Source organism: Prinia subflava, chromosome 4 (assembly GCF_021018805.1).
Source record: "Prinia subflava isolate CZ2003 ecotype Zambia chromosome 4, Cam_Psub_1.2, whole genome shotgun sequence".
In the NCBI taxonomy this organism is placed as follows: Eukaryota; Metazoa; Chordata; class Aves; order Passeriformes; family Cisticolidae; genus Prinia; species Prinia subflava.
Window position 1 is genome coordinate 1471220 of NC_086250.1, and position 26095 is coordinate 1497314.

Sequence of the window (26095 nt, forward strand, 5' to 3'; positions counted from 1 at the left end):
TTTTGCATCGCTGGTTAGTTACAGATCTTGTGGGCAATGGTTTTGTTTGTTTTCTCCAGAGTAGCTGTGTGTTTTCATGTGTTGTGCCCTGGTGGGACTCTAACATTCCCACCCTGTCCCAGGGCTGTGACTGGCACACACTGGGCAGCAGAGCTGGGACACAGGAGAGCGCCCAGGTTCTGCTCAGGACACAAGATCCACAGGGATGTGCCACAACTCTGGCACCATCCCAGTTCCTTCTGCCTGTCCAAGCCTTCCAAAAGCCTTGTTGGATGCCTGTGGTCCTTGGTGTGATTTTCACAAAGCATTATCAAACTATCAGCAACGCACAGTCAGACAGTGCTCTCAACCAGTGAATGCATTTTAAGCCTGCCAATATTGGTTTTTTCAGTGATGATCTGAATTTATAATAATATTGCATCCTGTACAAGTGCTATAGTAGGGAAAAAAAAAACCACAAAGAAACTCACAAAGCATGAATTAAGTACAGGCAAAAAAGAGGAAATAATATTTTAAAGTTTCAATGTGTACATAATCTGTGGGAGAGCCTCCCTCTTCTCTTTAATGTAGATTTCTCCAGAATTAGGTACTGCCTTCTTAGCTCTGTGTGCCTGCTGTTACTGTGCTAGATGAGAGCACAGGCACGTTGGCTGGCATGAAAACCAATAAACTTTTCCATGCTTTAGCTGTTCACTGATGGAACCAATAATTTGCTGTTCTGATCATGGGGAAGTGTGGAAATGAGAGCCCACCTAACCTGCCCAGCCTCTTAACATTTTATCTAAGTTTTCCTTGTGCCAGGGAAACGGGAAGGAGATCAGAGAACTTTCTTGATCTCCCTTTTTCCCAGAAGCAAATCCAATTCCTGTTTAACACATGTAACAATAACCTATCCCATATGTGTCTTGCCCTCTGTTGCAACTATTTTTTATGAGTTGTTTGAGTAGCTGTGCCTCTTGTTTCTTCAGTTTTAGATTATCTTCTGCTGGTTTGCCCTGCCACATCAATCACAATTCACAAAACATCTGCTAACCCTCTACAAAGAATCTTTTCTTTTTTTTGGTTTCTGTACTGCTAAAGCTGCTCAACAGTTTTACATCAGAAGCATTTTTGACAGAATGTAGCTCACAGGATAAAAGAAATAGAAGAAATTATAAAAATTCTATTTTTGTCACTTCTTTCCATAGGCCTTACTAAACGTTGTTTTCTTTAGCAGGGGAAATGGCTATAGAAATTCAGTTTATTTACAGGACTACAAAACAACCTCTCTAAACCTTCTTCAAGCATCTCATCTTCCAATCACACAGCCTTGCAGTGGTGTGAGAACTGGGGCATATCAAATCCTATATACCATGGAAGTATAATCTGTTGGGGGAAGTTATTTTCTGTTGTTGCTCAAACATTAAGCAAGCAGCCTGTCTGACATTTCTCTCTTTTTTTTTTTTTTTTTGGTTGGATTTGTTATCGGGGTTTTTTTCCTGCAATAAGTTGTTCAAGACATTTCTGCAACTGACATTTTCTTTCAGGTTATTGCTGTGCATTGGTTTTTATTTGTATTGAAAAGCACCAAAGGATAAAGTTCCTTTTAATCAGGCTTGATGTCTTGGTCAGAAGTCAAACCAATACATCCAGGTATGAACACACACAGGCCTTACAAAGGCTGTTCAAAATCTGAAAGTTCTGGTTTTTAATATAAACAGTACCCAATGAAAGAAATTAGCATTGAGTCTCACCCAGTGAAAATTTAAGCTCAGCCTTTAACTCACCTTTTCATATTCCAGTGCTGGGATTATTTCACTTTAAAACTTTACTTTGGAGGAAGTAAAATTTCTCTAGTTTATTATTGTATATTTCTGTATCTGTTAGGAATTTTATTTAGCTGTTCACATTGCAGCAGGAGAACCTTATGATTCCCCCTTGACTGCTTTATTATGTGTAAAAGAAAATTAAAAATAAATAAACGTTTAATTCCAGTGCATTCTAGCAACACATACACAGTCTGTACAAAAAACCCTTTGAACTGTGCAAGTTGTAAAGAGAGTTGCAAAGAAAGTAAATACCAATAAAGAACCCCTCTTTCTTCTGACAAATACAACTTTGTGTAAACAGCAACCATTAATTTTCTGTCCAAACACACTGGGCCTGCCTAGTGAGCTAAAGGACATTTTCCTTATTATGTCAGAAGCATTTTTCCCTTTAAAGCATTTTATTATCTGATGTGTGCAAGCAGAGTTTTAAGTCTAATCAGGTTTGTGAGAAATCAAAAGCAACTCTCTTACTGATGTGGAAAAAGAAAGAAAGTTGGAGGTTTGATAGTTTCTTGTAATTCTTTTATCATGAGAAGTTCAAACTTGGTAGCTCATAGGAAGCCCCTTGTTATTTGCTGGAGTATTTAACTTCCAAGAAGATCAATTTCTTTCATCAATATATTTTTCTTTACATGCTACAAAACTTTAATCTTGTCATCCCTGGCTGGACTTCTACATTTACAGAATCCCTGTTAACATTTGTTATCTTTTAAGCTTTTGCCTTTTCTAAACCTGTTCACAAGTGATGAGTTAGAATATCTGGAGAAAGACATCAAACAAATAAAAATATTAATTTAATTTAATTTATTAATTTATTTAATTAGTTTATTTAAATCTTTATTATTTATAATATAGAAAAGAGACTAATGTCCACTTACCTGAGGAATTCTGTCAATAAACTGTAAAAAACTTTTACAATTTTATGATTTTATTTTAACAATTAAGATGTTTGTAACCCAAAAGTCATTAATCTTCCTCTCAAATGATTGAGACCCACCTGCTTTGAGCCCATTTCTGCTACCATGAGGCTTAAGCTCCTCCAGGTTTTCAAAGTTCCTGCTTTGCAAAACCGTTTCCTTAGGAAGTGTATTCATTTTCAGAGCTGCATACCACAGCATTTGAAAAACAAGGTTTTTCCATCATTATCTCAGTTCAGAGGGTGTTTAACTTTGGGCTTGGGTTCTGTTTTTGTGTTCACCTGACCAGACTAGGACAGCACAGTGTGTTGACATACTCTGCACAAATTTTGTGATTGAATCCAGTGGCACAGCACCAGACCAAAACTTCCCCTGTAAATATTTCCTGTCATAGCTGTGCTTGTGCATGAAGAAATTTAAAAACTAGAAATGTGATGGGTCATGTCACTGAGAGCTGGGGCAGTCCTTGGGCCAGACTGCTTTTGGGTTTGGATTGCTCTGTAGGAAGAAGACCCAAGAAAAATTCCTCCTTCTGTGATCCTTCAGAGTGGTTAAGAATGGATAAAACCTTCACAGTGACCCCAGGGATGGATTCTCAGTCCATGATCATCCTGCCAGCTGAAAATCAAGGCTGTTTCCTGGGAAATCCAGCTGATCCCTGCTGGCCTAGGAACTTCCAGGGCTCCTGAATGTCCTTTACCTGCCTTAACTTTAATCCATCTTCACAAGTCTCTGTCTGGCACAGAGAACTCGACCTCAGCCTCCCCACTCTGTGCAAGATTACCTGGCAGCACACTGTGGTCTTTGTTCAAAACACCTTTGGAGTTTGCTCACTGAACTTCACTTTGGTTTTGTTCAAGGTGCCCTTTTTTCCTGTAATGTGGAATTTTCTGCAGGCACTTAGCTGCTGCTTTTCTCTCCCTGCTCTTCCTCTGTGTTCAGGCTGCATGGGAGGGACACAACTCCATTCTGGGGTTTGAATTTTTTACATTTAAAGTCTGAAGATCTTGCCTGGTTCTTCTCCTCAGCTGAACTGAGCTAAAATCCAATGGTTAGAGAGCAAGGCTGAATTTGCAGGAGCTGCATGTTGGAACTGGAAAGATGAAGAAAGTCTTATTAATCATCAGGCATCTTTATAAGTGGGCACTTACACACTTTGAACGAAAGGCTACTAAAACAAGTCAGAGCCCCCCAGGAGGAGAGAGGGATGCTTCTGTGAGGGGTAGCAGAGGTCTCTGCCAGCCATGTGTCCATTTATCCAGCATCCAGCAGTTATCCATTCGTTTATCCAGCATCCAGCAGTTATCTTTGATTTATCCAGCATCCCCTCGAGCCGGGGCTGTGTGGACACCGTGCTCAGGACCAGCTCTGTTGTGTGCCTCAGTCAGGTCACTCTGGCAGGCAGGGGATGCTCTGCTGAGCTGCCTCCCAAGAGAAAAGGATCCAGAAAGAAGAGCTGGGTTTTCTTGTGGCTTTGGTTTTGTTCTGCTGATCCTCTCTCCCCTCAAAGGATGAGCCAGGGGTGGTATTGCAAGGCTTGGCAGGCACAGAGCAATTGTGTTCACATCCCCGTGCCCATTTGTGTGAATCCCCCTGAGTGTCACTGTTTTGGCTTGAGAAGTCAGTGAAGACGTGGTTTGAAAATGCAGCAATGAGAACAATCATGAGCAGATGCCAAAACTTTCTTTTTTCTGTTTTTTTACAGCACGTGGTTTTGAATGGAGTGATTGTATATGTTTAAATGGCATTGCCTGCCCCAAAATAGTCACCCTGCAGCTTGAGAATTTGCTTTCTTATTTCTTTTCACATCAGCAAGTCTTCTGTCCTGTGTTGTGTCTTTCCTTACTATCCCAAGACCTTCCCTGTTATTCTTGAAATGGAAATGACATCTGCAGCCCCAAGAATGCTGGGCTACACCCACAGAATTTACTTTATCTAGCAATCTGCCACTAATATTTTGAGAATCCAGCCAGACAGACAAAGACTGCCTCTCCAAATTGCTATTGTACAGCTGTCCCTAAATGAACTCTGTGATATGATTTCCCTTTGCAACGCTGCTGAAGAGGGCCCTCAATGCTTTTTCTCACAAATCATTGCAGATGTACTTATCTAAGATATCTTGCCATGGCCGTGGACCTTTTTGTGCTAAAACTGTCTGTTGTTTTCCAGGCTTCCTTTTGAAATTGCTATAAAACCTTTCATATTTATGAATATTTAATACATTTCAATTTTCTTAGCCAATGCCTACATTTATTAAGCGATAAACGTCCACTTTGGGGAATATTTCTGGTTATATGGCTTGTGCTTTGGAAACAGAGTTGCAGTGGCAGTCTCTTGGTGCATTGTCAGAGGTAAATGTGATTTATGGGCAGGCCTTGCTGGGGCTGGGGATGGTGCATGAACTCTCCCATTTAAGAGTGGTTCCCAGAAGTGATCTGACTCAGGCCCTGTGCTGAGTCACAAATCCTCCCCTGCTTCCTCCCTGCTTGCACAAAGCAGCAGTTTTCTTCTGAACTGTATTAGCAGGAAAAGAATTGCTTCCCACACCCCTGGCACTGCCTAATTGTATATTATATATGTATAAAAAATGTATATTTCTGTGTGTACAAGAGGGCAGAGAAGGGATGGTCCTGTCCTGTCCTGTCCTGTCCTGTCCTCTCCTCTCCTCTCCTCTCAAAAAAAGCCCTGGGAAAAAAAGAGGGGTTTGATGGAAAAGGGGATTAATTTGAGGGGAAAACCTCCTTTTTCATTATTGTGTGTGTTTAAATTGGAGGGGATCCCCCTTCACCCGTGATTTTGAGAGTAGCACTTAGAGGAAACCAAACATTTCCATGATTTAATGGTATTAATTGCAGAGGAATTGGTGTTTTCTAGTTTAAATGGAGGGGGATAATCTTTCTGCTGCTGTTTTATGGGTTGGAGTTGAGGGAAAATCCCCCATCTTCATCATCTTAAGGCTTAAATTGCAAGGGAATCCCTGTTTTCCCTTGGTTTTAAGGGTTTAAATTCAGAGGAAATCCTCCTTTTGCCAACATTTCAAGTATTTAAATGAAGGGGGAAAGGGTAGAAAAAGAGAGAGAAAAACTGATAGGACACATGAGGGTACCAAAGGACAGGAAACCAAAGGTACAAAGGGTGGGAAATGTGAGGTAATTACCACTCATGCATTGATTAATTGGGAATTTATGAACACCACTGTGCAACAAAGAAGAGATATCGTCTTTTTGAGAAAAAACCTGTCAGAATCAGTCTCAGAAAGAAGATTTTTTTGGGTCGCAAAGTTCACAGTCTTGAAAAAAAAGGCAAGCTGGGTGTTTCTAAGAATTGTCTAATTTTTTATGGGCATGTCTTTCTTGAAAGGAATTCTATATTAGCAAACCTACCCTTAATTTCCTTGGATATGTTCCACAATGCAACAATGCCAAGTGCATTTCAGCAGCTGGGTCTTTTTCTTCTTTTTCTTGTGCCACCTTGCTAAGCACTGGTTGAAATCCAAAAGAAAACCTGTGAGTCCACACGGGGATGTGCAGGTAATCCCATTGCTTTGGGTGCAGACACTCACCTGTTTAAAAATACAGTGTATTCTTCAAGAACTGCCTCAGTGCATGAGACAGCAACCAGCCCCTCTCTTCATCTTCCTGAGAGAAAAACACAGCAAAATATAATAGCCCAGAAACACCTGCAGCAGCCCTGAAAGTGCATTTCCCACAGCTTTGAGAAAGATCTGTGTTATTTAGTTTAAGCTTTTTCCCTCTCTTCTTCCACGGTCCCTCTTCTCTCCAGTTGTATTCTAAGCTTTTGGGTTAATGCAGTCCTCTAGAGGCTAAAAAGGGCTTGACCTGGTATAAAGAGCAATGTTTTTCCCATGTAATAAATATTTGAAACGTTTCATCAGTGTAAATAAATGCTAAATCTGTGAGCCCAGGGAATGGCATTAACGTGTTTTGCTTGCTGAAACATTTATGGAACCGGTGTCAGAACACAGCCAAGAGGATTTTCTTAAAGGTAAACTGAAGTGCTTTTAAAATAAATACTAGGGGTTGTTTAAAATCTTCAATTATTAACAGATGAAAAGTGTGGGCTGAAAAAGAGCAAACAATCCCGTTCCTTGCACTTTCCCTAATCCCTGAGCAGTTCTCTGTGTCCAGCCTGGAGTGAGCTCCGCGAGGCAGATGCTGCACCTAAACAGATGTCTGGGGAGAGTCCAGCACACAAATAACCAGATTTAGAATGCCAAATATTTGAAAGCCCTTTTAAAAGGGTTTTAAATTTTTATATTTACTTCTCAGGACTTAAGCTGAAGGCCCTGTGTTTATGGTTGGCCAGTGCTGACATTGCCAGCAAACAGCACTGTAAAAACCTGGCTCTGCTGTGGAGAGCAGCTATTGGCACCACCTCCTTTAATCCTGACAGCTCTGCAGCCTGATCAGCTCGTCAGGATTTAATTACAATTATCAGCTGCACACTCCTTGCTAGCAGGGCAAGCCTTACCTCCACAAGTGAGAAAACACTGCCCAAGGCATGCAGTGGTGTGAGCAGCGTGTGGGGCGATGCCTGGAGCTGCACCATGCAAAGATTGAGCAAACATACATGAGCTGGGACAGAGAAATCCTCCTTTCATGAGCTGAGCTCTCCTTTTTTCCTCTGCACACAGAAAGAGCCCCTGAAAGCGTGTAGAATTCTCACCACTGGTTAGAAAAGTGTTTGTGACTGCCTGTGAGGGGTGGTTCACCTTGGTTTGCTCTGATCAGCAGTGCTCCTGCACCTCTGGGGTTTCAGCACACACATCTGATGTGCTGGGAAGCGTGTGAGGGTTTTTATTAGAAAAGTGACTCTGTTCTTGTACCCACAGCTCTTCCCCCATCCTCTCCTCCCTCCTCATCCTCTCTCCCTGCCCTGCCCCTGCCAGCACAGGGAGTTTTCCAGGTGCCAGGCCAGCTCCCCGTGGCATTCCCTGCAGCTGCAGCTCTGTGTTGCAGCAGCTGCCTGCAGAGCCAAGCAGGTTGCAGGTTGCAGCAGCTGTGCTGCAGCAGTGTGGGCAGCCTGGAGGCCTGCATGGGTCCCCTGCCCTTCTGCAGCAGCATCCATCTCCTCTCCTGAGGCAGCTGTGCAGCTGCTGCATGGCTGGGGCTTCTTTAACTTTCAGAAACTCTCCGAATACTTCGATGGTAACGTATTTAAGTTTGCTAATTATTGGAATCATCTGGATCTAAAAGCAGGCTGCCCTGAGGGGATGCTGCACAGCACACACATCAATTCATGCTAAAAGCATCCAGACCCTCATGTCCTCTTCAAAGCTGCCTTATTATCCTCGAGAAGCTTTTCTCTAATGAGGCTGGCTGAAGGTGCTGTGCCTCTTCTGGTGGTACATGTTCCCCTCGACCATCCAAACATCCTCTCAAGTCTGTGGTGCAACCCTTTGTTTTCACTGCTCTGCTAACACCAAGGGCAGGGCTTTGTGCAGATGTCACACCCTGGACATCTGCAGTAGGCTGAAGCATTTTCATGTTGTGGGTGTTAATGAAGCTGTTTTTAAAGTGAGAGAGCTTTTTTGTTTGTCTTTTTGTCTGTCCTCAGTACCCTCTCAAGAGTGCTGGGTATAGCCTACAATGAATGTTAAAATTAATTAATAATAATGATAATAATTAGGGGTAAATGACATAAAACCTGGTATCAGAACACTTAGCCTCATAAGCCTGGCTACATTTTGGAATAACAAAACTCCTCAAGTCACTGAAAGGAGAGCCTTTATTTGCTTTTGTGGAGATTTATTTGAGGCAGCAAATATTTCAATCTGCAAAGTTTGTGGGGTTTTTTTTCAGGTTTGCAGCCGTCTGTAGCCTTTTAACTTTCTTGTAGTGTTGTACCTTGTTTGGGAGAAGGTGGGACATTGTTTTAATCTTCTGGGGAATGTAACATTCCTGACCGATGTAAAGAATTGAAGCAATGCTGGTGTGGACTGCACTTCATTTTCTGTTCATATTTAGGATTAGTAGACTGAAAGGCGTGGACATTTAGAAGAAAAAGTTGACTGCCTCATGTAAGCACGGCATTTTTTTCCCTCCAGAGATATTGCTTATCAAGGAAAGCATCCAGAGGGAACTGAGCAAGCAGAGGGGCCCACCCCTGTCCAGGATGTTTTGGTGCTGTCAGTGATGTAGTTCATGTCAGAGCTCATGTTAGAGCCTGTGAAATGCAGAATGTTTCATGCTGAATGGCACTGCCCTTGGATAGCGGCGTATCCTGTGGATTGATAGCTGATAACAGAGAGCTGGACTGCCTGTAGGCACCTGGAAAAGTGTTCTGACATCTGGGGATGGTAGAATGCAGCCAGGGTTTGTAGCAGGCACTGAGGATGCTGCTGGCCAGGCAGCTGGTGCCACCTTTGGCTGCTTCTGCTGTGTCCCATCAGGGCTGGGGAGCAAAGGCAGCCTCAGCCTGAGCTGTGAGCTGACAAGTGGATTGCCTACAAGGGAAAGAGCTTGTCAAGAGATGTGTCATCCTCATTAGAAAGTATTTAAATTAGTTTAAAAAAAAGAAAGAAAGAAAAAAGAGTCTAAGATCTTAGATGATAGATTTTTAAAATTATTAGTTATCACAAGCTCTCTTGGCAGATGTATAACAGACATTTACAACTCATGAATCACATTTTTCAAAAATCACAGCTAATACCAACTTCTCTGAGGAGATGACAGCATTTGCAGGAGACATTAATGACTTCTGGCTCTCAGTCATTGCAAAATCATGAGCTTGTAATTGTTCTGATCTGGCTATTTGTAGACTGTAGATTTCTAGAGGTCTCTCAATACTTCCATCCTTAATAACTGCCAGTGACAGTGATTGCCATTATTCCTACTCAAAGTGATAACTTTAAGGTCTTTGTAAATGCAAATCCTTACTAAAGGCTTATGAGGCTGGCTTTATTGTTCTGGTTTTACAAAATGAAGGGAAGGAGACAGAGGGAGGCAGCTCCAGTCAAGTGCATCTGAGGGTACAGCTGCTGAGTGATTTACAAAACTTGGCTACAAGTCACCTTCCCTGGGCCATTCTGGGAGTGTTTGGCTTGCTCATGATTAGGGCTTTCAACAGTCTCATACCTTAACAATCATGTAATAATATTTACTCAAATCCATTTCTGGGCAAGCTCTGTTAAAAGGTGATCCATAAATCTTGGGACAAACCCAGCTCTGCTGGTCCTGACTCTCGCTCTGTTGGGACTGAGGTTAGACGAGGTGGATGTGGAGCACAGGAAGGTCCTGACAGGGCTGGAAGCTCTCACTCAGGATGGGTTTGGTGGTTTTGGGGCATCTCAGGCTCTGCCTGGGACTGGTTGACTTCTGGCAGCAGCAGAGTAGGGACATGGCTCCAGTTTTCCAGCTCTGCCCGTGCTCTGAGTGCAGCTCTGTGCACCCCAGCCTTTGCCCTCTGCTGTGTATCGTGGTTCTTGTCCCCTTCAGGCCTGGCTGTTCTTTGTTTTTCCCCTGCTTTAACTCTCCTCAATACCCTGTGTGCAGCACCCTAGGCCTGTTTTTCAAGAACAAGCAAGCATGCTGCCATATTCCCTCCTCAGGATGGGTATTGTGGTGGCAGGTAAGGTAATACCCCTTTCACTTTGGTCCGTGGTCTGGGAAGCAGTGATACATTTTTGAAATGTTGGGGATCTTCTGGAGGGAGGTAATCTGTAAATGTACACGTTTGCATCATCAAGATAATGAGTTCAGGGGAGAGGGAACAAAATGAAACTGAAACACTACTGTGCAATTTACAGCCTGTCTGAATTTTGTTCTCTTGCTGATAAGTGCTTCCCTCTGCTCTCTCTGCAGGTCTCCAGGTGGTTTTAAATTCAATTATCAAGGCCATGGTCCCTTTGTTGCACATTGCCCTGCTGGTGCTGTTTGTCATTATTATCTATGCCATCATTGGACTGGAGTTATTCATGGGGAAGATGCATAAGACCTGCTACCATGTGCAAGGGGGACTGATAGGTAAGGGGAGCACACACAAACAGACAAACATTTTCAGAGGGAGGTTTTCCCATGTGTAACTGAGCATTTCTGGCACAGGAGATGGTGTCACGGAAATGAGCAACTCATATATTTCATTATTAATCTCATACACAAATGCAACTTTGTTTTAAACCAGTATCATTGTAAAGAAATACATAATTCAGGGCAGTATTTTTTTTTTAGTCACAGGCTACATCTTTGGTTAGAAGTGCAACCAGAAAGAAAACAAAATTACATTAATTAAGGAAGAAGCTTTTTTACATCAAACCCATCAGAAAATTTATTTATTTCAAATTATTTGCAGAAAGAAATATTCACATTTCAAAATAATTCAATTGCACTGTCACTCATCTAACCATCTGTTCATTTTCATTTGATTTATTGTTCTTGAACAGCAGCTATTTCTCATGTGGTAGAGGGTATAAATTCCTAGTACCCAGTTCACTATAAGAAAATAGTGTACAGCAGAAAATTGTTTCAGAAGTTTTGCATTTTCTGCTTTTATAATGTTGGCAGATTTCATTTTCTGGAAACGATGCTAGAACTGTAATGAACTGTCACTCTGGTTTGCATCTTTGAAGTGGGTGTATTTTTCTCCATTCTGTCTGGAAGTGTTTACATTACAGCATCTAATTCTGATATTATTGTTTCTGGCAACCTTTCGTGATCAGAATGTGATCACAGTTTTGGAAAATTACATTGTTTACCATGTAATGAGACGAGAAACAAACATTATTACCTGCTCCCCTACACGTACATACCTGCAACTGCTGAAAGTGTGGCACTAAGATCTGAAATCTGCATATTTAAAAAGATCACTTTGCAGAAGTTTTTGTGCTTACAGAAACTTTTGTGGTTAATTTTCTGCAGCATTCTTTATATACCAAAGCATTTAGTTTGCTTTGTTGTATGTACAGCTGTCCTCTTGAAAGGCGTGAATTCCTCTGTCACAGATGACACAAAATGAACCACACCAGGACACGCAGGTGTGCAGAGCAGGAAAAGGGCTGAGTTTATTCACAAAACTCAATTTTATACATTTCCTATGGTGCCCATGGATTGGAGAATGGAATTCCACCTCTCAAACCACACTGATCAAGCCAGCTGTCCATCAACTTTTTCTTCCCACCTAAAAATATGTAAACAATGAAAGACAGGTAGCAAAACCACGGCCATTGTTTATAGTGTGAGAAAGTAAAAATTCTGACTCCAATATGAAGAGCATTACAGAAGGCTTAGAAAAGTCTTCAAAACCAAAGTGACAGCTTAGAAAAGTCTTCAAAACCAAAGTGACGTTCTTCCTGGCAGGAGGGCATGCTTCTGGGAGAAACAGTCCACCTCAGTTTTGACTGTAAGGTTTGACAGCTTGGCTATTATTTCTCACAAAAAGAGAGCGAAGCGTGGCAGCGAGCGGCTGCCCGATAAATCTGCCAAACCCGCTGTGAACTGAGTTTGTTAAAACCCGCTGTCCTTGGCTTGCTTGTGGTGGTTCAGACGGTTCCCTTCAGCTGCTCTCTCCCCTTCTCTCCTCAAGATACCCCCGCCGAGGACGACCCTTCCCCGTGCGCGCCCCAGTCTGCGCACGGGCGGCAGTGTCAGAATGGCACCGAGTGCAAGGCGGGCTGGGAGGGGCCCAAGCACGGCATCACCAACTTTGACAATTTTGCTTTTGCCATGCTCACCGTGTTTCAGTGCATCACCATGGAGGGCTGGACGGACGTGCTGTACTGGGTACGTATCCGAAAATGACGGGCTGGGGCTCACAGCTCTGTTGGAACTCTTGAGCTTTCCTGCTTGTTCTCCAGAGTGAAGGCATGGTCGCTGGCATGGAGCTTGAATTAACTCAGCTTACTGTTAGGTAAAATGGAGGGGTTATCAGTGAAACCAAACGTAAATGTTGACTTTGCATTGATATTTTGATGTTGAATGATGGCGGGTGGCTTGTTGATTTGAAGGTTTGCAATGTACCTTGGCTGAGCAGAAAGTCACTGAAAGACCCTCTCCGCAGGAGTGAAATGTCTCAAACACCTCCAGGTTACTGATGTAGAAGGATTTGTGACAGACAGCCATGTGCTCTACCCATGGCATTTGTGTTACAAAGGCACTGCACTGATCAGCTCGTAGGTTCTGTAAGAAAGGCCTCACAAATTCCAGCAGTACTCCTGATTATGACTTTTGTCATAGAATAATTTATGCTAATGCTATTAGCTCTGAGACTGGTATCAATCATGGTCGCATGTTTAGCCAAAATATGGTATTACCTGTAATATAAATGGAGTCTCATCTTGTCCTGTAGCCTAATTTGGGCATTTCAGCATCTTTAGTTTGTACCTTTTAATTCCTAATGTATTGGGGAATTCATTGCAATACAATTATACTATACGAGTTAGTATCAGGTTTAGCTTTCACCTGTAAAAAAAATTACTTTCAGTAAATCCCAGATAAATGTGTTTCTGCATGCAGCTCTGGCCATCAGTGTTTGCAGCCGTGTGTGATGACCTAGGACTTCCATTCACACACAGCACAGTCCTGTCTGTCTGTCCCAGACTAACCTAGTCTAAGACTAACCCAGGCTCTCCCCAGCTCGTGAGTCTGGTGTGCCATGGCAGGATGTGCTCAAATGAGTGGTGAGAGGGTTCACAAAGGGATAATCTGGCCTGAGACAATTTGCATTCTTAGTCAACAAGCTTCTCCCTTAAACATGAGCCTGAAGCTGCCTTCTACCACCAGTGATTTAGAGTTTGCACCATTTCCCGTTGAAGATTGAGCTTATCTGCAGAGCACGGTCTCTGTGTGGAACAGCCAGAAGTTGTCTCTTTATCTTCTTAAGCTTAGATTAGAATAGTGGCTACAGATTCTTTTTAATGCCTGAGATAAAGGGCAGAGATCTAACCACAAGGGGAGTCTGGGTCTCAGAGAAGAGAAATTGCCATTATTAGAAAAGAGGGTATAAATTCATAAAATAATGAAGAGTGGAAGTTAAAGTCAGAAGAGGAACTGGGCAAAACTGCTCCACAGTTCAACTATGGCTACATATAATATATCTGTCTTTTTACCACATTTGGCTCACATTTCTCCATGCTGAGTGTGACTGAGAGGATTCATTTACAGGGGAAACAGGAGAGACTAAATGATATCAGAAGAAGAAATGAAAATAGTTTTGGCCCTGTACACCATTCAGAATTGTAAAACCTCTCCACAAGTTATCACCAGTTTTCTTCAAAGACATGTTCTGTGAAAGACTCTTCCAATTCCCACCCTTTAGTGCCCATGTGTCATTTTCATGACTTGATCTAAATCATGTTTAACTCATTTTTAATTATCTAATAACAGGAGCCAAAAGCATATACTCACTTCCAAAAGATTTTCTAGCATGACTGCAGCAGACAGTCTGATTTTTATGGTGTCCCTGCAGCAAACTGGATTTTAGTTGTTGGCTTTTGTTTGATATTCAGCCAGGTTTTTTTTTCACTGATTTCCTGAGCGGTTCCTCTCTTTTCTTTAGAGACAGAATGCTGAACTTAAACCTTAAATTAATACAGATTGATGGCCATTACTTTTAGGGGCATGCATATAGTGAGCTTTTTAGATTATGGCATTGTTAGAATGCCTGCTTTGGGAAGAGCAGAAATATTTGTTACCATCAGTTCCCAGTTATTCCTAGACAAGACTACAAAAGATAAGGGTTAGCACTGCAGAGAAAAATGTCAGTAATTGAGGAGGAGGAAATTAATTTCATAAAGAAAAAAAGCATCACCTCTGTTTAAAGACCATGAAATACCAAGTTTGAGTAAATACCTGAACACCCGAGCTGGCAGACATCCCTGTTTAAGCTGCTGGAAGCAATCCTGAGGATGTTATTGTCCTGTGTGACTTTTGCTCTTTGTGCTGTTTGACAGAGCAGGCAGAATCCAGCTCTGATCAGTGTTTGCTGCTGGCTGAGGGAGGTGTCTGAGGTGTTTCCTTGTGCAGAGGGGTCTGTGCCACGCTGGGGCAGGGGTTGCTTGGGCACACCCAGGAGAAACACTGCTGCTTTAATATTAAATGTAGAAACAGCCTCTGAACACCCACACTGTCAATTCCTGTCATTAATTTCCAACCATTTCTGTTGGGGTTTACACAGTCAGATTTAGAGTCCATGGCAAGGGCACCCCAGCTTAATTTAGCCACATCAAAAGGAAGAGTTCTCTGGATAGCAAAGAAGAGGAAAGATGCAACATTTCAGTTGCTGGAGGAAGAATTTTAGTGAGGTAGGGTACAAACATCTATCTTAAACTACTGTGAGCCACTGTTCCCGTGCTGCAGTCTGACTCATACAGAACTTTATTCCCTGGTCTTTGCCTTTTTGGCTGAGGGAGAGGGGACTTGTCACAGGCAGCCCACTGGGAGCTGCATCCCCACAGGGTGCAGAGATAGGAGCCTGTTCTCTTCTCAGCTCTGAAAGATCCCCTGAACCCACAGTGAGGTCACAAAAATTAAATTTTGCTTTATAAGGAATGAAATCTGCACAGTTAGTTAAATTAGAAGTACAGAGGGGGTTTTGTCCATTTTACATTGAAAGTACAGATTAAAAAACAGCATAAAAAATTTTGGCTGCAAATTGGACAGTTTTGGAGACAAAAATTTTGAATGATGATTTTCAGAGGTCATTCATTACACTTAACAATATAAGCTAATGAGCTGATATTTAAAAGTTCTGAGCATTCAAAGCTCAAGCAGACTGTCAAGTTCTTAGCTCCTCTGCAATTCAGGGAAGATAACAAGATTTGAATCTGGGGTCCTGCTGGGGTCAATGGCAAAATTCTCATTAAATTCAAAAGGTCAGGATCTCACTTTGTATTCTGCAGAATCTTGATCATGCTGTTGAGATTTCTCACATGAAGTCATAGTACAACATGAGGACTTGCAGATGCCTAATCAGGGCCCTGGTATCTGTTGAGATTAGCCTTCCAAGGATGTACATGTGGCTGCAGAGAGCTTTCTTTGCTCCCTTTTTAAATCTGGAAATGTGTGCCTGGCCTGGAACTCAGCAGAACAACAGATAAAGCTCTGGGCTGAATTACTTGGCTGGAAGTGTTGAGATGATGGAGCAATTCCCTTGCTTTGAACTTTTCTATAAGTGCTTCCCAATTATATCTTCTTATTTTCTTAAGAAAAGAAACAAACAGAAAAACAGCTTTTGTTTTAGATCTCTGCATTCCTCTCAGTGGGAATGCAGGGAGCTTAGCACATTTCAGCATGTTGCCCTGAAAAGTATAGGAGTCATTTCATGAAGCCAGTGTCTGTCCTGTGCCACAGTTTGCAAGGTTAAAGCTGCATGTTTGAAAGTCAGAGTGCTGTGACCTTCCACAAGCCCCAGACTCCTAATCCACTTAAGAGCTCTTCAGATTTGAACTTGAGTTTCCTGCTTCCTTCTTCGTGCTTCCCAGGGCAGCCTTCCCTCCAGTGCAGGGAAGCTGCCTCCCCTCTCATGGAGTGCTGTTTCCCAGCCTGTGATCCACATCCTCACAGAAAGAGAGTCAGAGACAGGAAAGCTTTTTTTCAATAAGCTTTTATTCCCTGGAAGGACTTGGCATCACTAAGATCAATACACTTTCCAATCTCCTCTCTCTCTCTTAGCAGATAAGACTTGTGAGTAGATTAGTTTATTTTGAAATGAGAAAGAAAAATGTTAGGGAAAACAGTTTTGCACTGCTGTCACGGAAGGTAGGATAATTTCTTTAAAAGAGCCAAAATTTTAATGTGAAATAACTGTATTGGACAGGACAAAAGTCTGTGCAAACAGCCTTGCTGACTCTTCTCTGAAGAACTGATCTTTGTTGAAGGGAGCATTGGGTGTTTGTAGAAACACATCTCCTGTACTGCCTCAGTCTTACAAGTTGATTTTGTCCCATGGCAGGAGCCTTTGTCTCATGGGCAGTGAGTCCACAGAGCCACTGAGCAGACAGGCACCTCTCGTGATATGTCACATCATAACTCCTCCCATGCTCTATAGAAGGTTATTATTCTCAAAATAATATATATTGAGGTTATTATTCTCAAAACTCTCCTTAATGTGTGATCAGCCAGCACCAGCAACTCTCCTGGTGCAGGCACCAAGGGCCATTCCTGAGGACCCATCCATCCTGGGAACTTCCAGCAGCAGATGAAAATCCAAACGTTGCAAATGGAATCATTTTGTATTTTGTAATCAGCCTCTGCTGCAGTCCATTATTTTGTATTGTCTTGTTGACTAAGGAGGAAAATTAATCTCTGAGCAGTTTATAGCATAGTGTTTAAATATTTGTAGGCATTATTTGTCTTCACTTAATCTTTTTCTAATCTGAGGAGATTCAGTTCTTTCAACCTTCCCGAATGGATCTTCTTTTTAATTATTTTTAATCAGTTTGTTACTGTCCTTCAGGGAAGCTTTGTTTCTGAGTTAAACACAGTTTGGCCAGTGCCCTGTCTCTGGAAAGGTTTTGATCTTTGTGTGGAATGCGCTCCCTGCAGCTGGAGCCCTGTGACACTGCCTGCACATCCATCCACTGCAGCCTCAGTTCTGCCTGTTCTCTCCACTGCCCTGCATCTCAGCCATGGTACAAATGAGAACAAAGCACAGAGAAATTGCAAAACACAACCACATGTGGCTGTGTGGGGCTGTTCACATTGCTGGGCAGTGGAGAAGCTGGTCCTCAGTTGTTCTGCTTGCCCTTACAGCTTGAGGATTGAGTAATTCTGCTTGATCTGCTTGAGGATTATTAATAATGAGCAACCCTGAGCCTGCCATCACGTTTGGAGCCTTGGCTCTGACCCATGTCATTTGGACAACGCTTCAGAATACTTGGTTGAGACTCTGAAAATAACCTGCAATGCCTCCATGAGCAATTCACCTCCAGGCTCCAAGTGTAAACTAAAGAGTGTGGTGTTGTTGTAGATGGACCAAGGCCAAGCCTGGATGACATCCAGGCACTAACCTGGCCCTGGAAGAGATGTCCAAACTGGCACACAATAAATTGACTCCCTCAGATCTAAAAAAATCCTTGCTAGTCTTGCCCAGCCCCTGGGCAAGAAAATGAGTTAATAGTCTGAAACAGTGCAGTGAGAGACACAACGCAGTGAGATTGAACCAGTGCAAACACCCAGGGGCATCACATCCCCAGGGACAGCAGAGGGAAACACACAGAGATGCAGTGTGTTAAACAGGCTGTCCTGGAACTTCCCTGCTCCTCTCAGCCTTTGGGATCACACTTCCATGAGCCTCTAAATCAGCTCCAAACACGGGCTTACAGTCACCCTTACAGCTCCCATCGTGAGATCAAAATGGAACAAATTGAACAACAGATGTAATTTACTTTGCTGACAGCACTGACAGATTCTGTGAGCTCTTCTCACCCCCCTCCTCCAGCCTGTTGCAGCCAATGAGGGAGACATGAGAAATTCAGAGATACTGCCACAAAGTGGAAGACACTAAACGCAGAGCTGCAACCCCCAATTTTCCCCAGCTGTGTTTTTCCTTCTAACCCTTTATTCTTGCAGCACTTAAGCTTGAATTAGTAAGGCTTTCCACAAAAGAGAATGATCTGATTCTAAGAATATATCTGTCTACATGTTTCCATGGTGTTTATTCCCCGTCCACCTCCGCCCCTCCACGAAAATGCTGGGCTTTTATTGTTGTGGGGTTGAGGGTTTTTTAATCATCTTTTTGGCAGGGGTTTGCATGAATGTGAAACATTTACAAAGAATAAGCACGCAAGTATGAGCAGCCCATCAGTGTGATTGCAGAGGTTATTTCATCTCCATCTGCTCCAGCAGTGGTGGGTAAGGGGAGAGGGGCCATGGTTCAGAGCACTGAAGGGCCACAGCATCAATGCACTCAAAAAAAAAAAAAAAAAAGCAGTTTCCACATTTAATTTGCATAAATGCTGACCTCAGTCTGTTTTCCTTTTCCTCGTTAACAACTTCACATGCAACTGTGGTGGTTGCTGTAGCACTGACTGGAAAGTGAGTAACAGCAGTGACTTACTCATTGGCACCTGCCACGAAAACCTGCTGCTGAACATTTGTTCAACACACTTGTTGTGTGAAATGAAGTCTTGATGAGCCCTTCAGAACTCAACTTTGGACTTCTCAGCCCTCTTCCTCTACATAAAAAGAAACTCTCTATTAAAAATGAGCTTTTTTGGGTTGGTGATGGGAGGTGTTAATAGAGACCCTCTGCCCAGTGCTCCTGTGTGGGAAGGACCTTCTTAATAGCCCTGTCTTTCTGTTGCCCTTTCACTTTTCTTTCTTCTTTTGTTCTTCTTTAGACTGTATCCTAATTGCTGCTGTCTAATCACCACAGAGACCTTTCTTGTTTTTAATCTTTAATCTTTTGTCCCAGAGCTATAAAATTAAGAGCCAAACTACTGGGACATTTCTACACGACTTAGGATTTTGAGTGCCTCTGTTTGTGGGTGCACTGCTTGAGCCCTACCACCAGTTTTATCAAGAAATGATGACTGATGACTTCTGAAAAAAAAATATAATCAGATTTGTTAGCTGTGGACCCATGTCCACTAGACAAATTCCCAAATAACAGACTGGTTCATTATCTAGATCCTGGGAAAGAAAAAGACAAGGAAATATGCCCAAAGTCAGGACACAAGTCATGTGTCTAGAACCATTTATTAAATTATTGTTTATTTTGAGTTTAACTCGTTCCAACACATTGCTTTTAAGACAAAGGGCACTACAACTAAATCTTCACCAGTCTTGCTGTTACTATTAAGTCCTTCCTGCCTGCAAAGAGAATTGGTCCATTAATATTGGCTTTATTCCTTGGTTTCAGAGGGATTTCTGCCTGGGCAGGGTTTGAGGGCTCAGTATGATGAGTGGCCATGCCATCACAAGAGTGGAGTTTATCTGCTCCCGTGGCCCACCCTAGAGCTGTCTCCTTGTCACTCCAGTCCTCTGAACTGCCCACAAACTGGAGACCTAAAAACAATAGTGAGCACATCTTCCAAAAGATCCAGAGACCAGAAGTGTGAAATGAAGAGGAATCAGTCTTCCTGCTGGGAAGGGCTCGTGGGTTTTGGTGGGTGAGGGGCTGGACACAACCCAGCAGTGTGCACCCCAAAAACAGGACAGCCATGTCCTGGGCTGCAGAAAATGGAAAGTGGCAGATTTAGATCACATATAAGGAAGAAACCCTTACAGGGAGGGTAGGGAAACTCTGGAACAGGGTGCCCAGAGGGGTGGTGGATTCCCCATCCCTGGAAACTTTAAGGGTCAGGTTGGACATGGCTGTGAACAACCTGACCTCGTGGAATTTGTCCCTCCCCATTGCAGGGGGTTGGACTAGATGGCCTTTAAGGGTCCTTTCAAACCCCAAACTATTCTATGAATATTCACCACAGAGCACCCACTCTGTTCACTTTTAAAGCAAGCATATCTAGAGCAAATAGTCAGGATATTGTGCTGATCCTGCCTAAGTGGTGCTGCTTATGAGACTCACTGGAAAAGGAGAAGGGGCACTCTTGTCTGTCAGCATTGCAGCTGCAGCTCAGTCAGGCTCTTTGGTAGTAATTTCTCCTGGAGCTTTTGCAATATCTCTGAGTGCCTGTCAGACAAAGGTTTGTTATCTGTAGGAGTTCTGGATATTTTATGTTTTATTTGAGAATTTTAGATGTGATTTCGCAACTGGAAACTGGATTAATTATCAAAAATGGAGAAATTTCCTAGGATTCCTCGGCTGTAAACTGGATACAGAGGAACTTGGGATGTACACATCAACTGCAAAAAAATAATTGACAGTCTTGCCTTCACTTATTAAAGAAGGTAGTGATTATCTAAATCTTACAGTGCTGTTTTTCATAATCTTTATTTTTAAGGACTTAATTGACTATGGAAATCAATGAATGGTGTGTGGTTGTGTATCCCTGTGCAGGCAGCAATCAGTACTGTTCTGATGTAGTTGAGGAAGAGTTTGCTATTGGTCTACACTGAGATAAATAGAAGCTTTTATAAAATAGCAGTGCAGTAATACAGGCAGAAAATCCTTTCTGGATAATCAGCCCTGCAAATGTAAACACAAAATAAACAGAGACAGGAAGGGATAGCCCAGAATTCTAAGATGAAATTAAATTCTTACATTTGGACACCCACCATCATAGGGGATATTTTTATGCTTGAATTGAGCACTTTGTTCTTTTGGAGGGAATTTCCAAAGACTTTAAAGAGCAAAAAGCTTTCTACATAACTGGGCAGCAGTAAGAGATGGAACTGCTGCAGAATCTGTAATGAAAGGACCGTGGTTAAGCAGCCTTTGGGCTCTTGCATGACTTTTCCAAAGCCCAACCTTTTCCTTTTAAAGGGAAAAAAACAAAAGCTGTGCACACTTTAGTGGGAATGAGGCAACTCACATAAAGCTCTGTGACTTTTACCTCTGTAAATCCTGACGAAGTCACACGAGCCCAAGGGATTGTTGTGGCTGTGTGGCACTGCTGTAAATTGGCTCAAGAAGCACCCATGGGAGCAGCCCAGGAGAGAGCAGAGCCCTCAGGGCCCCTCCATGGGTGCCTGGCTGGGGGCACTGCAGCTGCAGGGATGGGTGAAGCTCCTCTGAGCAGGAGCCACGAGGAGCTGAGCACCAAAGCAACATCACTGTTGGTATTGTCGGCTCTTGAGCACAGGAGAGGAAGGGAAAATGCTCTGTCAGTCATCTGCATCTGCATCAGATGGATGTGGCAGGCTGCAGGGTGTGTCTGTGCAGAGCCCTGAACCCTGCTCAGGGCTTTGCTCAGAGCCCTCCTGGCTCAGCCTGGCCTGTCCTTTCCCTGCTCTGTGTGACCACACAGCTTCAGAGCAGCAGAGTGACCTGAGCCACCCCTGGGAAAAACCTCCCAGCTCCTGAGGGAACCATTCCAGGGGAAGTTTTTACATCCTCAAAGTGCAGCAGTTTCAGCAGGCTCTAGAAGTGTGAGTGGCTTTATCACTCGGCAGTAATTGGATTTAATTGAATTTCAATATTTCACTTTTGGTTAACGTGTTCTGCGTTAAACTGAACTGAGATACTTTTTTTTTTCTTCTTTTTTTTACATATTAAGCCTGGAGAAAGTGAGTGTGGTGGCAAAGCAAGAGTTTCATTGGAGCTTAGAATTTTTCTTTGATGTAAGGGTTTCTTGCTGTGTAACTGATGTTTTTAGTGGGAGTTCAGAGTCCCTGCATTGCCAAACATACTGCAGAGACATGTACCACCCTCCATTTTTCACAGAAAAACAGAGAAGTCCCTCTGGAAAGCACAAAATTACAGGTGGGATGGGAGGATGTATAAATGGTTATTTATCCTGATTATTTTTGTTTCCCCTCCCCTAGCTGACTAGAGGAATTTCCCAGGGGTAGTTGTACTAACAACATTTAATACGCTGGGATTTTGTCAGCAGATCCACTCTCCAGACAGCTGATATGCCACGATGATGCATGCCCCTTTGGAACACTACTGTGCTGATAAAAGTTGCAGCTTTGTGAAAACAAAAGCCAGTCACACTGCTGGGGTTTTTTAAGTGAAGGGAGAGCCTAACAGTTTTTCCCTCTGTTTTGAGAAGTGTGAAGTTAAATGGCCTTTGCCATCTGCTGGAGTTGTAAACTCGTGTGAAGGCCATTCAAAATCACAGCTTTGACTGGGACACTGCTAAACACTAAATTCAGTATTTCCCCTCCAGGGCTGGGCAGGGTGTTGGTTCCAGGCTGGGGGTTGCACTCGATCTTGGGGTGCCTTTTCCAGTCCCAGTGGTTCTGTGATCCCCTGCCTTTCCAGCAAGCACAAACTGGGGAAGTCCAGGGAGATCAGGAAGCATTTTCAACAGAAATAACCTGCAGTGGAAAACAGCTCAGCTCAACCCCTGTGTGCCACAAGCATTGTGACCTGCTGGTATTTGAATGCAAGCTGTAATTCTCCTCCTCACCCCCAGACAGAGACCTTGGATTTTCCATAATGCCTCAGTCTGGTGAAGAACGTCAGGCTGTAAAAACAATGTGCACCCAAGCTGAAAACAGATTAAATGCGAATGTGGAACTTGACTAACAAGTGAAATAACGTTGTGGAATTCAGGGCTAATATACTGAGAGCTAAAAAACGCAGTGGAAGGACTCAGTGACAACATACAGTCAGTATCAGTCATCTGGGACTAGATAGTTGAAAGTTTGGCCTTTTTCTGTGTTTCTCTGACTTTGTACAGTCTTTCCCAGCTGATAAAATGTGCATATCCTTGGAAAGGGGCCTGTATTTAATGAGTGAGGAAAACGTGCTCCTATAAAAAATAAGTGTGGCAAATTCTCCTGGTAGCAATGCACTTCCCTCAGACTGTGTACAACTGAAGCAAATATGCTTTGCTCCCTGTGACAGCAAAATGGCATTCCTGAATAACTCTAGAGAAGGCCATATGAGCTATTTTACACGTTTTCACTTTGCCATCAAGCAGTGAAAGGGTTCTAAGGCAGAGCTGATCTGGCTCCCACCTTGTTCTTGAGCAGGTAGCAGCAGCTCAGAGCTCCTCAGGGCTCCTGCCTTTGCAGTCTCCCCAGGAGGGCCAGGGTTTTGTTGTATCTCCTGCAGGATTTTGTTCTCTCAAAAGCCCAGCGCTGCTTCCATTTGTCTTCTCTGCAATGCTGTGGGGGTCACTCCTGGAGCGTGCACTCCTGTCAGGGATCAGGCACTGTAGCAATGAACTGCAGCTACACCAGAAGATTTCCATTAATAACCACAAATTATGGTTCATCTGGATCAGGGCAGGTGTACCGGGGTGAGGACATTTATAGAAGATTCAACATCTTTGATCTTTGAAGATCTTCAGGCTTTGTTAGGAGAGGTGAAGAAGCAACCTCTGCAGACTCCACGTTCTCAGATCTGTCTGCCACATTCCCTTCTCTCTTCTGGGCTCATCCTCCATTGCTGCAGTTCCTTTGATTCCTTCTCAAGGGTTCTCTGCTGCAAATTAATCTTGATGTTTCTGTTGTCCTCATCAAGGCAGTCCTTTCTCAGTTAATGGCTCCATTTAGCTCCTGCGGAGAGTTCTGTACAAATTGCCAATGTTTCTGCCTCAGAGTGGAATTCTAATTTGCTCTTTCCATCACTGCAGAGTATACAGAATGTTTGGGGAACCAAGCTGCACATGGGAGTTCTCTTATTTTCCTACTGCCAACGTATGATGAATCTTGCCTGTATTATTCATTTTTATCCCACGGTGACTGTACAGCAGAATAACCTGTCTGGAGCATTCTCTGCCCTGGTCACAACCTCTGTGCCTTTGTCCTTGCCCAGCTCTGTCTTGCCTTTCTCATGAAGACCTCAAAAAAGTTACAGGTGTTTATATGTACCTAGAGAATTCACATACAGAATTTGTAGAATTCCATAGCTGAGGTATCACAGCAAGTAGAGCCTTAAAAATAAGAGCTTGGAGGAAACAACTGAGCTCAAAATTTCCTTTTTCCTTCAGTATTTCAAATTAAAAGAACTGTGGTTGCCAGAGCAGGACCAGCTGATCAAGTGCTGCTTTTCCTTTGGCTGTCATCTGTCCAGACTGGAGCTGGGCTGGACTCTCTGGTGTCTCCTTTGCATCCACCCAGCAGCACCAGCTACAAAATCTGAACCATTTAGGAACAGTTCTGGGGAGTGACTGTGGCTTAGAGTGCCTCTAAGATTATTACAGTGCTGGTGCTTAGGATGAAATTCTACCCAAACTAAGAGCAAAAACATCTGGAGGCCTTTGCCTGTGTTTTAAGCCATTGCTTCTAAGTCAATAAAACCAAGTCTAGTTTATTTTAGTTATTACATTTTTGCTTATTTAAAAGTTTGGACTGTGTAATTTTTTTGCCCCCATCTCTCTCTCTTGAGGCAACCCTGAGACTTTAAATTCCCACTCCTTTTCACCTGTCCTAAAGACTCAGAACATCTGAAAGACTGTTCCAGGTCAACAAGATGAGAATACTTTTTATGATCAGAACTGGAATTAGCACTAGAATTTAGAGATGGAGATGCTTACATGTGTTCTGTAATTTTTTAGTAACTTTGTACATTGAGCTCCAGTTTTTTTCCCAAGGAATTTCTGGGGATAAACTCGTGATCACACATTCCTCCCAGTCCTGTGCCCCAGCCTATCCAAGCAAAGCACTTGTGCACATCAGCTCATTTCCACTGGTAACAATAATATTGACCATTTGCCTCAGTGGGACTATTCATTTATGTGCCTTAAATCATGCACATGCATGATTGCTGGATTAAAAACCAGCCAGGCAAAGACAATTAATTAGATTTTAAATAATGGAGGATCTGCAAAGTGGAATCTGCATCCCTGGTGCAATAAGGCACTAAATCCCCTTTTTAGGGTGTGTGCTGGGTAATAGGAAATGTGATCTTTTCCTTGCTCCCTTTCTGAATGGTGGTGTCAGATGAATATATGTTGTGTCTATGGCTTCAAGCTGGAGGATATATCTAATGACAGTTAAATGTTATCTCTTATTTCTGCTGTCTCCTGCTCCCAATCCTCTCCAATTTTAGATTGTCACAAGAAAGACTTGGTTTCAGCTAGAGATCTTCCTACTGGCCATAAACATTAGTTTTTGCTAGATTGTTTTCTGAGGCAGTAAATTCCACACATAGGTCACAGAAAATAGCATTTCTATGCAAAACTTCCAAATTTGCTGCCCTTTAATTTTAATAAATGTGCTGCTCCTCTCAATGAATATTACTTTGTGAAAGGTTATAAATTTCCTTATAGAATGCTACACTGCATTATAGAATAGTTGTAGTATTAGTACTTTAAAAAATGATATCACAACATTCTATGGTAATTAGAAATCAATTATCAATTTATTCGAGGAACAGAAGCCTGGCTCAAGTGCCCTAACTTACTTTCCATTAGGCTGCAGCTCTGCAGCACTGTGCACTGAACACTGATTTCATTTTTTTCTTCAGCTTGCTGCTTTCCAGTGACTGATTTCCAGCTGCCCCTCTCTGATGGATTAAACTTTTCCTGTCACCCTCTGCTGTTTTTGAAAGACATTTACCACAGAATGGCAGGGTGTGAGTGTGTGGATTGTAAAGTCAGCAGAATTTAGGGAATTGTCCCATTAAGTGACAGAAAGCCTGTGCTTGGTGGTGCTCACCACTTTGGTAATAGGATTTGTGCCTCTAGCACTGCCTTTGAGCCATGGTGCCTGTGTAAGGAGTGAGACACTTGCAAATGTGCCAGACTGTTACCCCTGGGAAAGCAGAAAAAGGACCAAACAACCAATGCCTGAAAGTCTCCTGTGGCCTTGCCAATGTGGCTTCACCTGTGCCTTCTAAAGAACCAGAAGACAAAGGCACAAAGGTCTATTAAAAAAGAGTTTTGTTCCTGTTTTGCAA

The 26095-nt window shown here is 42.8% G+C and overlaps 1 protein-coding gene across 14 annotated transcripts in view; it reads left to right on the forward strand.

The window, feature by feature from the left end:
- CACNA1C (calcium voltage-gated channel subunit alpha1 C) overlaps positions 1 to 26095 on the forward strand; it is a 429198-nt gene that overhangs the window by 259335 nt on the left and 143768 nt on the right. For 13 of the 14 annotated variants that reach the window (XM_063395089.1, XM_063395096.1, XM_063395092.1 and 10 more), the window contains exons 6-7: positions 10549 to 10710; positions 12266 to 12462. In XM_063395089.1, the coding sequence (XP_063251159.1) occupies positions 10549 to 10710; positions 12266 to 12462 (359 nt within the window). Of the gene's footprint in view, positions 1 to 10548; positions 10711 to 12265; positions 12463 to 26095 lie in introns of those variants that run through there. The other variant, XM_063395099.1, reaches the window with a different exon arrangement.